The 17449-nt window shown below is 43.2% G+C and overlaps 1 protein-coding gene across 1 annotated transcript; it reads right to left on the bottom strand.

The window, feature by feature from the left end:
- Positions 1-3757: 3757 nt before the first annotated feature.
- Positions 3758-16941, bottom strand: HHIPL2 (HHIP like 2; the record flags this gene model as incomplete). The annotated part of the gene is made up of 7 exons (XM_010164880.1): positions 16528-16941; positions 10333-10985; positions 8775-8918; positions 8087-8418; positions 5908-6034; positions 5393-5538; positions 3758-3839 (listed from the first exon to the last, which is right to left on the bottom strand). Coding segments are annotated over exons 1-7 (1868 nt in total), but the record flags the coding sequence as incomplete, so codon positions are not given.
- Positions 16942-17449: the final 508 nt, after the last annotated feature.

Raw genomic sequence — 17449 nt, forward strand, 5'->3', positions numbered from 1 at the left:
TATATATATATATATATAAAAAATTGAGGAATTAATAATTTTATATCTATATAAATTTCTCATTCAGGTACATAAGGCTTGTGAGTGACAGTGCTTTCTGCTTGCTCACAGTGCAGTGTAAGGATCTCTGTACACGTGGCAGAATATTCCCACACAGCCTGACAGAACTTAGTGTGACCTTCGAAGGATGCCACTTCAGACACAACATAATGCTGCAGCAAGAGGGATGAGAAGGAAGAGGGATGAGAAGGGAAAGGACCAGGTATGGAGAGAGGAAGCAGCAACTGCAAAGAAAAGTGTATCTGTGTTCCTCTCCTGCTGTTCCCCACAGTACAGAAAAATCTCAAAAAAGCATGTTTTCCCTGAGGTAAAGTGCCACATGTTAAGTGACAGGAAGGAGATACAAAGAAGAACAACAGACCTGTGTTTTCTGTTCCCCACCAAGAGAGCTGTTGTAGAACAAATAAGAACAGGCTCTTTCAATTTGGCAAGCTTGACAGCACAGAGCAAAGGAAAGCATGACCTAAGGCATCACATTTTCTTGTTATTAGCCTTCTCCTTCAGACATGGGCAACAGCCAAGTGCTTCCTCCACACCATTTAAATTTAAAAAAATAAGTTACTAAAGCAGGGCTGTTGGCATTGCTTGTGGGTTTTTATGGAGGGGGTGGGCATTTGGGTTGGGTTTTTTTCCCCACTCTCTCTCTCCTCTCCAACTCTCTAGTTGGAGAGGAGAGAGACACCTTCTAACACCTCTTCCCTCTGCTCCTGGCTGGGGTTTTGGTGCCAGTCCAGGCAGAGAGCACTGTGGAGATGCAAACTGAAGTGGGAACATGGGGCACAGCTGCCAGCCATTTTCCTGGGAGGTTCCTAGGGAAGCTTGAGTCGCCCTCAGGTGGGTGACAGTGGCCCTGCCAATGTTTTGAAACAGGCATTTGTGTGGCTCGCTGCCCTTGCCAGCACGCTTGCTGAAGTGCGGGCAGGAAGCAGGGAATGTCTGGGCTGGACAAACTGGGACTGCACCCATCAGAGGAGCCAGTTATCCCAGCCACCACTCACAGTGGTATGGAAAGGGAAGAATCCGATGAACAGCATTAAAATGCAAAGGAAAAAGGAAAAAAAAAAAAAAAAAAAAAAACAGGAGGGGTCCAGAGTACAACCCAGGATCTGGAGATGTTGGGATTCCCTGCTCCAGGGCCAAGCAAGAGGAGCAGTCAGTGCAAGCATGTCAGGGGTGTGTAAAGCAGAGTGCTTAAGCAAACAGACAAGGGCAAAGCTGAGCAGAGCAGCATCCGGGCTGAGGCAAACAAGGGGAACCAGAAAATACAAGAATGAATTAATAGAATCATAGAATGGTTTGGATTGGAAGGGACCTTAAAGATCATCTAGTTCCAACCCCCCTGCCATCAGCAGGGACACCTTCCACTAGATCAGGTTGCTCAAAGCCTCATCCAGCCTGGCCTTGAACACTTCCAGGGAGGGGGCATCTACAACTTCCTTGGGCAACCTGTTCCAGTGTCTGACCACCCTTACAGTAAAGAACTTCTTCCTAATATCTAATCTAAACCTCCCCTCTTTTAGTTTAGACCCATTTCCTCTAGTTTTGTCATTAATTGCCCTTATGAAAAGTCCCTCCCCAGCTTTCTTGTAGCCTCTTCAGGTACTGGAAGGCCGCTATAAGATCTCCCTGGAGCCTTCTCTTTTTCAGGCTGAACAGCCCCAACTCTCTCAGCCTGTCCTCATAGGAGAGATGCTCCAGCCCTCGGATCATCCTGGTGGCCCTCCTCTGGACTTGTTCTAACTGGTCCATGAGTCCATTCCACAGAGTCAAGGGAATAAGTGCCTAGTCCTACTCTAGAAGTGATGGATATGAGGCTTTAAAAGCACAAGGAAGAGTTGCTTTCTTTCCAGAAAGCACTTCTGAGCAGTGAAACCATCGCAGTCCTGGCAGGGGCTTGCTGTTCCCTGTGGAGCCATCATACCATGGTGCATTACTGCACACCAGTCCTCAGGCAGGCAGCCCCCTGGAAAGGCTCCTGCAGGCTGCTTGTGAAACAGAACACTGCCTTTCTCCCTTTACAGCAGGAAAGAAGAAAGGATTTATCTTGAGTGTCTTCATGGTGCATTAAGGGGTGACAAAGGGACTCCAAGGCTTGTTTGTTTTGTTTTGGTTTTTATGAGGTAGAGCATACTCAAACTCTGAATGTTTATACTAGCTCACAAATATTTTTAATTGAAAACATTATATTTTGGTCAGCCACAGTTAATGCAGTTCAAAGGCTTCCTGGCAGACAATAAGCTATTAAAGGCAGGAGTCTCAAGTAGTTACAGCAAGTAAAAAAAACTCAAGCTCTGTACCAAGGTGATGGGGAATAGGAACTTGAGTTAACTATCTAGCTTTGGATTTAACTTCCTGAGAAAACATAACATCTTTTCTTCATTTTGTTAGTGTCCGAGGTCCAGGCAACAGCAGAGACACATTAGAAACTGTATCTACTTTACAGGGTGATTTGAAATTCATTTAATGCCTTTTAGCAAGATCCAAAAGCTTGGAAGGGGAAGAAATTACATAAGCATGTTTAATATTGTAAAAACAGACTTTAGCAGGGATAACAGCTTAATGGGGAAAAAACATTTTGCTTGGAAAAAATCAGGTTCAGGCTCCAATTATTATTTGAACACTGCATGAGCCACCAGGTTTCACTGTTAAAATTAAACTCTGGACTGCAATTTATATATTTATATGAAAGTGCATTGCATATATTTGATGTCATGACCCTGAAGGATATGAACTGTCATTTTTAAAACACCACTGTGCTATAGAATCACAGAATTGCCTCGATTGGAAAAGACCTTTAAGATCTTCAAGTCCAGTCATTAACCTCACACTGACAAGTCCCTGACTAAACCATGTCCCTCAGCACTGTGTCTACACAACTCTTAAATCCCTCCAGGGATGGAGACTCCACCACTGCCCTGGGCAACCCCTTCCAATGCCCGAGAACACTTTCAGTAAAGAAATTCTTCCTAATATCCAACCTAAACTGCCCTTGGTGCAACCTGAGGCCATTCCCTCTTGTCCTATCACTAGCTATTTAAGAGGAGAGACTGACCCCTGCCTCTCTACACCCTTCTTTCAGGTAGTTGTAGAGAGCAATAAGGTCTCCCCTCAGCCTCCTTTTCTCCAGACTAAACAACCCCAGTTCCTTCAGCTGCTTCTCATAAGACTTGTTCTCCAGCCCCTTCACCAGCTTCATTGCTCTTCTCTAGACACACTCCAGTGCCTCAATGTCCTTTGTGTAGTGAGGGGCCCAAAACTGAACACAGTATTCAAGGTGCCGCCTCACCAGTGCCAAGTTCAGGGACAGGATCACTTCCCTGGTCCTACTGGCCACAATGTTTCTGATACAGGCCAGGATGCTGTTGGTCTTCCTGGCCACCTGGACACACTGCTGGCTCATATACTTCAGATGTGCAACCAAAGAGACATTATTTTAATCCTTCCTGTCCCAGATATATAATATATCAGAACTCTGTCTATTTCTGGGTGCACAGATACAATGCATGAGGAATAAATTTACCAAACTGATTAAAGCTGCACCACATGTATAGCAGCTGAACAAAAACCAAGGACTGGATATTGGAAATCAGTGAGATTAGGTGTCAGTAGTACTTAGCGTTCTTTCTACTGTGATAGCTGGAGAATGTATGGTGATTATAGAAGAATTTAGCATGGAAAAACATCTTTAATTACTAACCTTGCAGGATCAATAAATTTGTAGAGTGATCCATGTGGTGCATAGGCACTGGGGTAAGAAGTAGACATAAAATACAGCTCACCTAAATGGAAGTGAATAAAGAAAACCAGTTTCAGATTCAAGTGCCCAAGCTGAATCCCAGTTCTCTATTTTCCTGGCTCTCCACTAATTCATGTGGTCAGAAAAGAAAACTCCTTCAGTCACTCCCTCAATTGTGTCTTACTTCCCAGAAGTGGGCTTTGGTCTCACCCTGGCCTGTGCCAGTGGACTCCCAGGGACACCAAGTGATCTCTTGGTTGCAGCAGGGTTCCATGCAGAACCAGCAGCCCCCGATCAAGCACAGTGCCTGAGCAGCACCTTCATTACCTCATGTCAGTGGCCCTCCAAAAGGTTACTTTCCTCTGTGTAAATATGTATTTTTTTAAACTTGTTTGTACCAAAGAAGCAGCCAGAAACTACAAATAGAGGGGAAGACCACACAATAAATATTTGACCATCTCAGTCACACACACAAAAAAAAAAAAAATCCAACATGAGCTAAATTGGCTAATCCATAGAAAACAGAAGCTTCTTATTTCTGTATGGTTGCTGAGGAAAGCAACTACTCCTTGTGCCTTCCCTTCAGCACCCACTAGAACAATATCCAAACAAATCATATTAGCTTGCAAAAGAGGCAAAACTTTTGGTGCCTTTCATATTACATGATGACACCATATTGGTTTCTAAAACAACAACTGATAGAAGAGATTTAACATACACTCAACTCCACGTGTTGTTAAAATTGGTACATATTTCACAACAAAGCCTGCATCTCCCTGCATCTTTGACAGAATATGATAGTCAGACAGTCTAGGATCTTTTCATTACAAGCTAATCTCTTTTCTGCTGAATCATGACACTTCAGAGCTCACTAAAGCACATCTGGGTTCTCAAAAAACTTGCAATCACTTTTTGTATTACACAGCCATTTGTCAGGAGACTGTACAAAAGTGAAAAAGTATGCACTGGCACTTTCACCTTTGTGAGAGATCTGGTCATTGTGACCATAGCAATGGTCCTACACAATGAGGATTATTGTGTTTCCACATTTCCACTCAACTTTCAAATTAGTGGCTTTCCTCATCCCCAAATAAAGCCTTGGTATATAATCCACAGTGTGAAGTGCTGCTGTTGTGAATAAGACTGAGGAATTTATACCAATGAAGAGGGGAAATTCAGAGATGCTGTAAGAACTCAAGTGAAGGTGAGCTGTTACAATGAAAGAACAAATTGCATTGATATAATCTTTTCATTAACCAAACAGCATAAACAAGCAACAAGACAACAGGGAAAAGCTCAAACAAACAGCAGTTCAAACTCCTTAGAGAACCTGTATTGTTCAGCTTGCAAGTCCACTTGAGGATCTGTCTCCTGAGCTCTCCATCAAGCCAATCTGCAATAGCCTCCCAGGGCAGGAGACCTCCCTGAACCCCATACCAACCCCACCCGCCATGCTGAGATAGCCACAAATCTGTTTTGCAGTGCTTGCTCTCTAGTAGCATCTGAGGAGCAATGTAATTATATATATTTGCCCTACAACACAGAACTGACAGTATAGTTTCCAATAAAGATATGTATGGCTAGCATGATACCTACCTGCTTCATCCTCAGCAAATGAGATGATGAATTTGCTGTAAGAACTGATCATCCCAGGGAAAGCACAAGCTTTTGTGCTACCAATGCAGATATCTTGCTTCTTCCACTTACTTGTCTTCTCATCTTCCTGTAAAGCCATAAGTCGACTAGATGAAAAATAAAACCCTGTGTTTTATGTTTCCATTATCAAGATTAGTTCCTGTCAAAATATGCATTACTGGAAAAAGGCGTCAGTGAGGATCCTGACTATTGACTGGCTTTAATGTTTGTCTTTTGGAAGAACATACCTGAACAAAAGCAAACCTACCCTGTGGACTCTAAATTGGAGGAAGTTTAGATTCTAACCAAAATGTTGTTACAATGGTCAAACAGAGCTCTTAATCTAACACACAGACATCTGGGATTGTCACCTACCCCAGCTCAAAAGGTTTTGGGATGCTCTGATATGCTTATTTCCCCAGATAAGGCAAATGTGGGTACAGAATGAGAGCTGCAGAGAAAACAATTAGTCTCACCCGTTCATGAAATCACCAAAAATATAGAGGCCGTTCAAGTTGGGCGATTCACATCCTCTGTATACATAACCTCCAGTGACCGACTTCCCCACATTGCGGCCATATGCAAATATTGGGAGAATGTCATCTGTTAAACATAGAAGAATAAAAAGCAAGAAAATTTCCATCCAGAGAACATTAAAAAAGCAATTGCTCAATGACACTGACTGGCACAACAATGCCTAAAGATCAGTACAGTTGAACAAACAGCATAGTTAAATTTCAGTAGGAATTCAATAATTTACTTCAGGGCAGAACTGACCCAGGGGCTTTAAGGAGGAGCTCTCCATGTAGTTGCTTATCAAGGCTTAGTCACGATGAGCTTCCACAACACATAGGACCAAGATTCTCTGCATCAAGCAAGCAATGCTGAAAGATACCAGCCTGCAGGAAGTATTAACTTACAGGTTTGTGATTGCATGAATCATTTTAGCAGGGATTGTCTTCACAAATTCCAGTATTTTTAGAGAAAGTATGATTTTTAGAAGATCAAACAACTGCAAATTAACTCAACATCTTCATAGGTTTGCTGACATGTGTAAGTGTGCTATCTCCATTTTATGTCATGAGACTTATAAAATAAAGGCTTTGCCTTTAACAATGCTAAAATTTAATTCAGCCTTTTCTTGGGTTGAATATGAGATCTCACAAAATTTTAGCCTTGTCTTCACTTTCTTCCCTTGGAACAAGTAGCTTGTCTTTACTCTTTAATGATGATGATCACAGAAATGTCACAAATTTAATTAAAACCCATAGATTAACAGCAAAATCTAATTCAGTTTTGTTGTCAATTGAGGATTAGGCCATTAAAAAAACCAAACAAACAAAAAAACTTGAGAGCTGTGTGGGTACTAGCATAGCAGAGGAGAAATGTTGATAACATACTCCACACTTGCCTGCTCATACAAATGTTTTGGGAACATCTACCTGAGCTTGAGACCAGGGATTTTCTTCCAACAGCTTAAAGAACATTATAGTAGTACCTAATTCTTCTACAGTGCTTTCCAAAGAGATTTACAAAGACCACCAATATCTACTCTGTTATAAAGGCAGCAAGTGAGTTTGTCCATCACACCCACAGTCAAACCCAGAGCACAGCTTTTGAGTGTTCTGCTGCAGCATCCTACTTGCTAGAACACACTGCCTCTTCCCAAGGATTTGTTTCAGGGTCTCAGTGTCAGCCTGGTCCATTCTCCCTAGCCACAGCCATGGCTCAGAGCTTCTGAAGAAAACACAATTTTGCTTCTCTTCTTAAACCAAATTCATTGCCTTCCTGACTTCATTGGGGAAGCTCTGTCTGCACAAGGCACAGGCTTGGACCCTGAACACCTTGTCCAGTGCAGTCTATGACAGGGAATTCCCTGAATAAGCAGGGCGTTATTTCATACCGACACTGCAGGGCCAGGGAGAAGGGTTTTTTGCTCTTAAGTAAACAATTTCCATTTAACACACTGTTGTCATTGCCCAGCTGGCAACTAAGGCACAGACAGCTGCTCACTCACTGCCCCCAGGTGGGATGAGAGAATCAGAAGAGTTAGTGAGAAGACCCATGGGTTGAGATAAAGACAGTTTAATAGGTAAAGCAAAAGCTGCACACACAAGCAAAGCAAAACTAGGAATTCATTCTGTACTTCCCATCAGCAGGCAGGAGTTCAGCCATCTCCAGGAAAGCAAGGCTCCATCACATGTAACCAATACTTGGGAAGACAAACGCCATCACACCGAATGTCCCCCCCCTTCCTCCTTCTTCCCCCAGCTTTATATGCTGAGCATGACATCATATGGTCTGGGATATCCCATTGTTCAGTTGGGGTCAGCTGTCCCAGCTGTGTCCCCTCCCAACTTCTTGTGCTACCCCAGCCTGCTCACCGGTGGGGTGGTGTGAGGAGCAGAAAAGGCCTTGACCCTGTGTAAGCACTGCTCAGCAGTAATGAAAACATCCCTGTGCTATCAACACTGTTTTCAGAACAAATCCAAAACACAGCCCATACCAGTTACTCTGAAGAAAAGTAACTCTATGCTAGCCAAACCCAGCACAACCACACAACACCGGATTATTTTAGCTTCACTGAAAAAATTGAGCTATAGTCAACTAAATACACACATATAATTAATCTTCTGTAGGAAACTTCTTCCTTACCCAAAGAGGAATTGTGGCAAAGCTTTGTGTCATAGCATTCAAATCCCTCCTTCGCTCTCCAGCCATAGTTCCCTCCTTTAACAATGATGTTGATTTCTTCAAATCTGTTCTGCCCAACATCCCCACAGAATATCCTCCCCCTTCCCTTCTTTGTTACAGGGTCCCCTCTGTCAACTGCACACCGCCACATATTCCTGACCCCATAGGCATACACCTCAGGCTGGGCCTTGGGATCAGACACAAATGGATTATCAGGAGGAATGCGATAAGGCTTTCCATCAGGGCTTTTCCCATCCACGTCAATCCTCAAGACTTTCCCCAACAAAGCACTCCTAAAGAGAATGACAGAAAAAGACAAATCCCAGCATGAGAGCCAACTGAAAATGAACAATCCTCTCCCTCTTCCCCCTTTCCAAAGGAAAAGTTCTGTCCAAAAGAGAGAAACCAACAGCTGGTATGTCTTGCAACCTGTGTAAGTCACAGAAGACTTTTCCCCCTCTCAACAAACTGGATTCTCTCAGCTTTCAAAATCTAAATTTTAAAGATTTTGAAATACTGCATTGGACAGACTTGCAGATGCACAAACACTTTCAGGAAGCACTCTTATTTTATTGTTCCACATTGTCTCATTTCTAAACCCTGTGTCTTGGTGGAAAAACTCAAGGCTTTCGGTTGCCCTCCTACTTACTTGTTCTGAGCATTCCCAAATTTTCCAAAAGGGTCTCCAGCTTTCCCTCCATCCCCTGTAAACAGATACAAATAGCCATCCACACCAAAGAGCAGCTGCCCACCATTATGATTTGCAGCTGGTTCTTCAAGCTCCAAAAGATTCCTTAAAAAAAAAAAAAAGAGAGAGAGAAATAACTCCATGTAGCTACTGGAAAGGACTGAACACATTTCAGGCAGGCTGCCGAAGTTTCTAGGTTTCCCAGCTGTACAGACCTGTCAGTCCTGTCAAACACTGTGCTGAGTTGCATCCTGTTCCCTGTGAGCCTGCAGCACAAGTCTGCCCGCCTGCCTGACAGCAGAGCTCCTTTCTGTATGGCATCCCTTGAGGAAACGTGTCTCCCACAAGCCATGCAGCACTGTGGCTGCCCTGTGCACAACAGCTCTGACCTGCACCGTAGCAATATCACTCATGCTACAGAGCTCACCCACTACCATGAGCACAAGAGTATCACAGCTCGTCTGAAAACACAGATATATAATGTGTTCCTCTGCAGGGAGTGCTTGTTGCCCTTTAAAATTTGACTGTGACAGGTGGGTTCTGCTTTCTTATGAGAAGCAGTTGGTGAATTTGAGGGATTCAGAAGCATCTTATGTTGATTGTGAAACTCTAGAGAAAAATCCACTATGAACAAATTCCTCTCCATAACTGAGAATTAGCTTTTTTTCTTAGTGGGGGGATGCAGCAGGAGCACATATGTCAGATCAAGTCAGTGTATAGTACTGTAGTGAAGCATCCCTGTTCTCCTACAGTGCAAAACACTTTCAGAGCAGATCACAGAATAACAGAATGTTGAGGATTGGAAGGGACCTTGAAAGATCATCTAGTCCAACCCCCCTGCTGGAGCAGGAACCTAAATGAGATCACATAGAAAGGTGTCCAGGCGGGGTTTGAATGTCTCCAGAGAAGGAGACTCCCCAACCTCCCTGGGCAGCCTGTCCCAGGGCTCTGTCACCCTCACTGTAAAGGAGTTTCTTCTCAAGTTTAAGCAGAACCTCCTGTGTTCCAGCTTACACCCACTGCCCCTTGTCCTATCAGTGGACATCACTGAGAAGAGCCTGGCTCCATCCTCCTGACATTCGCCCTTTACATATTTATAAACATTAATGAGGTCTCCCCCCATTCTCCTCTTCTCCAAGCTGAAGAGACCCAGCTCCCTCAGCCTTTCCTCATAAGGGAGATGCTCCACTCCCTTAATCATCTTGGTGGCTCTGCACTGGACTCTCTCAAGCAGTTCCCTGTCCTTCCTGAACAGGCTTAAGGTTATTACTGTTCTTTAGAAGGCAAGAGTACAAGATGGAGAGAGAAGATGACCTGGATGCAAAGATCCTGTGTTCTCTTTTCAGTTTCATTTCTAGTTTGCTGTACGACCTTGCACCAACCTCTTCTCTGGTAGCTTCATCACAGAAGCCTGGACCAGGCTGACTGGGACGGTGCAAATTCTGCACGGGAGAAGGACAGGGACAGAGAAAAAATATTTCTCGTTGTGGCATACAACAGCATTCAACATGATCTTTACCTTTCTGAGTGTGGATCAGCTTTGTTGACATCAGATGCTGAAACCTTTAATTCACTTATCCTGATCTTTTCCACTCGGTTCTTATCCATATAAGAGTAATAAATATAAAACTTCCCATTGTACTTGTACTTGGGGTGGAAAGCCATCCCCAGAAAGCCCCTCTCATCTCCTATCCACGGCGTAGCCAGCACTATACTTTTAATATCCAGAAAGGGCTCCTCCAGCCGGCTGCCATCAGGTAGGTAGACCCAGATCATGCCCACCTGCTCAGCTACGAACATGCGGTGGGTTTGGTCATTCGCGTGCACCATGAGCACTGGGTTCCTCAGGCCATTGGCAACCTCGGTCAGACAGAGCTGGAGGCAGCCTTTGCGGTCCTCCACCACCGACCCCAGGTTGCGGTTGAGAGCCGTGTTCTTCAGCACGTTGGGGAAGCAGTAGTCCTCATCATGTAGGTGAAGGAGGTTGCAAAAGCGCGTCTTGTTTGTCTCGCAGCATTCTCGGATGAGCTTATCACTTGTCAGCAGGCTGATGGCAGAGCGGCAGTTGAAGTGAAACTCGGAGCAGTAGTCAAAACAAAGTCCTGGGAGGTTTCTTAGAGGTGTTTGAGGGTTTTCTGCATCATAGAGATGTGCAGCATATGGAGAACATTCCTAGAAAATAAAATAAACTAAATATGTGGCTGTGTACACACAGCCAGGAGAAGCCAAGGCACCTTCATGGAAGCAAACCAGTTAATAAAATAAAGGATTAGTAAGGCAGAGAACATACCGAGTCGTTTTTGGAGTAGTATAAAGTCACCCAGAATATCGCTAAAGGGGATTTAGAGGTCTGTAGCTGTCAGTAGTTGTTTCCTTTACCAAAGCAATCAGTTGCACCTAAATTATTCCCAACAGAAGTATGTCTGTGGAGGCTGTGGATTCTCCATTGCTAGAGGTTTTTAAGGCAGTGACGGGCAATTTCTTTTTGCAATCTCTTCTTACCTTTGCTTTTAGAAATCCCCCTTAGCTTCCCCTGCTAGATTTCAAACTAGGTATTTTGTAGCTTGTTCTTAAGAGACTGAGAAAATAATTTGTTCACTCCCTCACTGCAGCAACCCTTTGCACTATGGAGAACGTTAGCCTTCACACTTCAGACCTCTCCAGGCCAGCAGTCCCAAATATGGACACATCTTATCACTGCATTTTCCAGATATACTTATGATTTTACGCTGTTAAGCCACTTAAGCCCATACCTAGGTCTAATCAAGTGTTAGGAAAGAAAGAAAATAAACCAGGTTCACCTGCACCTTCAACATTGTGTGCAGCTCTGGTCCTCTTTCTCAAAAGCAACACGGAGAAACAAATCCACAAGGACCATCAAAGGACAGTGAAGAGTCACAAGGACAGTTAAAGATGCTGCACAGCTAAATAAGGTGGGACTGAACAATCTTTCAGAGAGGTGATCAGAGTAGGGTAACAGGCTGACAGAGGTCTGTAAATATCACAGGTGACATTGAGAAGATGGATGGGGATCAGTTGTTCACCCTTTCCTCCAGAAGAAAAATAAAAGAACACCAGATAAAGCTAGCAGGAACCAGGTTAAAAAAAAAAAGGTGGTGAAACTCTACCAGAAGAAACTGCAGGTGCTAAGGATGTACACTGGTTAAATGTACAGGCTAAGTTAATCTTTGGTCTGATGCTTCGATCGTGTTCTTCCACGCAGAGTACCACTGAGGCAGAGATTTAAAACTGTTTCAAATAAGCAATATAATCTTACACAATTCATGTAGCTACTATTGATTCTATATGTGCTCTTCAGGAAAAAAAAGATACTGCAGGCAACATTTTCAAGTGTTATGTATCTAAAATTATGTCTCCAAATATTGTTAAGTTTTTAGCTGTGCAAAATATAGGTTAAATACCAAAAATCAGGAATTGTGTTTGAACTTGTACCTAAATTTAAATTCCTCATCTTGCAAAAATTCTGGTCCAGAACTTCAATAAAATATTTCCATTAAAATCCCACCTCTATTTTAATCAGCATAAAATTGCAGAAGTTAAAACAGAAGCGAAATTCCACAGAAAGATTATTTTACTGGTTTTCACACCAGCAGTCTAAAACAGCCAATACAGAGTTTTTATTGGACACATATGTAGGAAGATAAGTACACAGGGAGTTGAAGAATGAAGGACTACTACATTAGTATTTTTTCTGCCTCATTAAACAAGCTTGCTTCATTAAACAAATCTGGGGCAGTTGTACAAGCACTGAATTTTTTTTTTTTGGTGCAAGTAGCAGCCTTTCCAGGATATTTAATGTGAAGGCTACAGATTCTCATTCCAAATTTAGCATAGCAAACTGTTTCCTTTGCTCACAGAAGAACCCGAAGGCTTTTGGCCATCCTCAGAACTGATATGACTTCTCAGTAGGGAAGCCCTTTCAACCCTTGGATGGTGTAGTAAGTTTCTCACTTTTCATTGCTGCCATTTGATTACAGAGCTGCACAGAACACATTGGTTTCTGTTGCTTCCACATTGCATTTGTAAGGAAGCTCTCCTCTTCCCAGATCAGAAGTCCACAGCATGCAAAGAGGAACTAAGTCCCCCAGGCCGGTCCTTGCAGTCTGAGCCCAGCCCCAGGTGGCAGAACCACACCATTTTTTCCATCTTTCTAGAAGAAAGAAGGGCACCATTAGGCCAAGTGACATCCCCAAAAGCCAAAGCTTCAGGTAAGTGCCTTTCTTGGAGGAGAACAGGTTTGGTGGAGGCATTCAGTAACACTTGGCTGGCATCCTCCTCCCCTGATACTTACTAGGTTCATTAACCGTCGCTCACCCCCTCCACTTTCACCAGTATATATTCCAACACCCCCAAATATGTTGAGTTTCTAGTTAAATCATTGTTTTCACAAAATATGGTGCTCAAGTGACTAAGACAAGGAGAGGTGACAGCCTGATAAGATGCCACCAAGGAAAGGTGGGGGACAGTAGACAGAGCCTAACCTGTGTTGCATTTCAGTCCTGGGAAGCTCCCTCATTCCCACTAGCACATGGCTGCAGCTGGCTCACCACTCTGTTGTGCATAAATCACTTGCTGTTTAAAGCTCCTCTCAATTCTATTCTGAAGTAATTACTTCATTAACATCTTTGAAAACTTTTTAAATTTCTCTCATTAAGTTGGGAACAGAGTCAAACTCCTAGACAAGCAATCTGAGAAGAGAAAAACAGCCTCCTCTGAAACAAGGCATTCTCATCACCTCTGAGCTCCACCAACTCTGTTCTGCCCACAGTCTGCAGTTTAAGGGTCTCCTACATTTCATCCTGCTAAATAAGCATAGCCCCTGAGCAGCTGCCAGGCTCTTCCAGATGCTGAGCTTCCCACATGGTGTTTGCCTGGCAAACAATGCCTGCAGCACACTGACCCAGCAAGACACATGAGATGGAGGCCATTCCTCAGGATCTAGGTAAACTCCCGGGATGAGGTGGCCTTGCAGTCACTGTTGGTTGTCTGCTTCCATTTCAGTCAAGAGTGCAAGAAAAAATACAATTAATCCTGCTACTTTATAGAGTGGAAGAAGCAGAAGCTGCTAAGATCAAGTTGACAGTTAAAACATTAAAACTGGCTTAAAAATCATGTTGCTTTCCCTGCACCAGCTCCTATCCCATGCCAACATCACTGCTTTCAATCAGCTTGAACAGGGCTTAATTGGCCTTTTTGGTTTTTAAGCTTCTCCTGTAGCAGTTTTCTGAATAGAGAAACATCCTCTCAGCCAGCAGCCAAACATGCTCCAGCACATGTAGCGAGGTTTATATCCAGGGAATTTTTTATAGTCATGCAACTTGCACACCTCCTTAAGAATGTTACAGGCAGTTTGCAGAGTTCCAGATTCTGTTTTTAAGCTAAAACATAGAACAGCTCAGCCAAGAGTCAGACTCTAAACCTACAAATGCTTAGAACAAGTGTAGCTAGCAAAAAAAGACCCAGATTTTGCCAGATGCAATCTGAAGCAGCTCTACCAGCAGAGCCAGATTGCTTTAGATGCCTCTTCCAACCTGTCAGGTTTCAAGAGAAACGTATCTGCTCTAGAGTAACAGCCAGAAATCCACAGTCCAGAACACATCCCCATCTAATCATCTTCTATCTGTTAAGAAACACACAGCCCCACTGCCAAGGTAAGGTGCACTCCATGGCATCCTTCCTGGGCTCTGTGGGACCAGCAAGACTGCTGCAGTCACCAGAAGCAGCTTCCTCTATATAATCCCCGGCACATCACTCATTACCACACCAGGAAGGAACCAGAAAGTTCTCTGTTTTTTACTGTCTGCTAGTTTTTAGCATTGAAGGAACACCTGACTGAATGAGCTGCTTTGTTACAACACCCCACTACTGCTCTGATATCCCCCAAAGATGTGAAATACTGTTTTCACTAAATGAGAGCAGCTACTAATAATTCAGGTTTATCAATAAGCACCTACACCTCCTTCTTGAAACTTTTGTTCAAAAGACAAAAGCTAACAGTATTATTTTGTCTGCCATTGCTTCTGAATCTAATATTTGCATTCCAAGTTCCACAAAAATAATATCAATAAAAGCACTTGTTACCAGCAGCAGTTTATCTGAACTCCTGCCATACACAGCAGAAATAAGCACTTGGCACAATTATGTCCTGATCCTGCACATGCATCTGTCTTCTTGTATTTGCTGTGACACTAAGTACAGGTCAATATTTCAGGGGTAGTGACTACAAACTATCAGGATACTGTGGAGGTGGTAGAATGGAGATGTCATTATGTTCCATCCCTTCCACATGAGATCCTCAGTGACAATTTGATCCAGCAAAGTGACATCAGTAAAGCAAAACCATTTGGTAGATTTTTTGCTCCTCTACTAATTCATCAGACAAATAATATTTGCAAGAGAAACCAACCTTTTTTCCATGGTTATGATCAACTTGAACAGAAAGAGCAACATGTGATACAACCACAAGCTCCTCCCCAAAGATTTAAGAGCAATTTTACTCTAGAAAGATATGAAAAGAATAACAATTCATTACTTTGAAAATATACAGGAAAATATACAGGGTGGGTTTGTTTTTTGCTACAACATACACTTAGAACAAATGCAAAATTAAATTATGCCCTGCAGAATAAGCAAGAGGCAATAGACAAACACATTTATAGTGTTTTTTATACCTGCAACATGTAGAAAAAATGAGTAAGATCAACACTGGTGGTTCTGCAAGAATCTGTAACCCATCTTTTTCTGATTTACCAACTGTAAAATGACAAATAACTCTGATGCTACTGGTGCTGCCAGTATCCCTGGTGCTGAAAGGGTGTCATCCCCCCCCCACCTCAAGGAGATGCCAGAATCCTGCAATCATCAAAAAAGAGTGGAAACATTTGGTACACAGATAATATTTTAGGGCTAAGGAAATATTAACTAGAAGAGTTTTATATGTTCTTAGTAAGATTAAGTGTGACTTTTGGCTGCTTTGTGTTTTGGCATGCAGTAAGTCCAGCTTTGCGTGACTAACAGTTGTTAAAAAGGCAGGTCAGTTCTGCCCTCTAATAACAGGGAGGGGAGAAGCTCAGGAAGAACAGTGTCTTTGGTCTTTTCTCACTCCACAACGCCTGTTTCTGGGAGCCAGGTGGACAGTGGGCAGACAGCACTGATGAAAATACAATGACTGAAGCAGCTTTGTGAAACCACTGTATTAATTTTGTTCCACTTTAGTAACTACACCATTTAGAGCATCCTCAGCAGAAACATAATCAAAACATCCTTCATGGGGTCCAGAGATCCAAAGATTTTGCCTTGTAATTCCCATATAATTTGATCCTGTAGAATTTGTAATCCAGCACCTAGTAGCTGCAAACAGAAAATAAATGTTGATCTGGAAATCTCCCCTTCATTATGAGAAAATTAGCAGAGCAGCAGGATTCCCATCAACATCCAAGTTGGGCAATGCTCTCAGAAATCATTATTGCTAGCAAACATCACTTTCTATTGCCAGATACCACAAAGCAATGCACAAAACCCTTTGCAAAATGCAAGCTGAGGATTAGGTACCATTACTCAGTCAGCCCACTTTTCCCCTGCTCCTACACCTCTTTTCACAACAACACAGCTAGCTGTAAGAGTCTATCAGAACCACAACTGACCCCCAAGTCAGCCCAAAGCGTAGGACACAGATACTATTTTTCTGCCCTACCTGACACAGGATATCTTTGATATATGTTCCACACCGTTTATGCCCCCGAGGATCGATATAATCCATGATGTCCCAGTATTTTGCGGCAATGCTGTTGTCTCTCTCCTGGTCACAGCAGCCAAAATTTTCATAGGTAGAGCAGAACTCCAAGTGAGAAGGGGGCTGGAAAGGCGGCCCATAATCCAGACACTGAGGATGCCCCAGCAGATTGCCTATCAGGCACAACAAGGAGAGGCAAAGAAAGACACCTGGGCAAGAAAAGGCAACTCCAGAGCTGCTGCTGCTCCTTACAGTGCATGGCCAAACATTCACTTCCTCTAGTGCAGGTTTCTTGAGGTCAGATGTATAGAAATCCTGGACTGCTTCATAGTATGGTTCATTCATCCTCTCTGCTTTATTAATTGCCAGATGCAGAGCTCAGCATTCACTCAGGTTTACTTACATTCCCTCTCCCTTCTTCTCTCTGAAGTTCACAACTTGGCAGGAAAGAAACCCTCCAGGCTGTCTCTTTGGTATTTCACACGTCACATAGCTGAACCCTCTCCTCTGGACATTTCTCATGCCCCTAGAAACATTCACAAATCTAATCCCTACATCTTAGTTTAAATTGTCTGAGAAATCCTTCACCAAGAAATATGAATAATAAAAATATGAAATATGAGACCTTTATAGAGGTCTTTATCCTTTGTGTTGTTTCTAGCAGCTTCTTGCTTACTGCTTTACCTCCATGGGACACAGGCAGAGAGCAGGGAAAGGGAAGCTGCAGGGAGAATCTGACATGTAAGGACACCTCCACTCATCCAAAACTCTTCCCTGTCTCCCCACACATCACCATTTACTCCCAGGATCTATCTGCATGTAGCCCCTGGAGAAGTCAAAGCTCCCAGTCCCAGCTTCTCAATACAACAACCAGTATAACATG

This window comes from Antrostomus carolinensis, unplaced genomic scaffold (genome assembly GCF_000700745.2).
Source record: "Antrostomus carolinensis isolate BGI_N321 unplaced genomic scaffold, ASM70074v2 scaffold7333, whole genome shotgun sequence".
NCBI classification, from domain to species: Eukaryota; Metazoa; Chordata; class Aves; order Caprimulgiformes; family Caprimulgidae; genus Antrostomus; species Antrostomus carolinensis.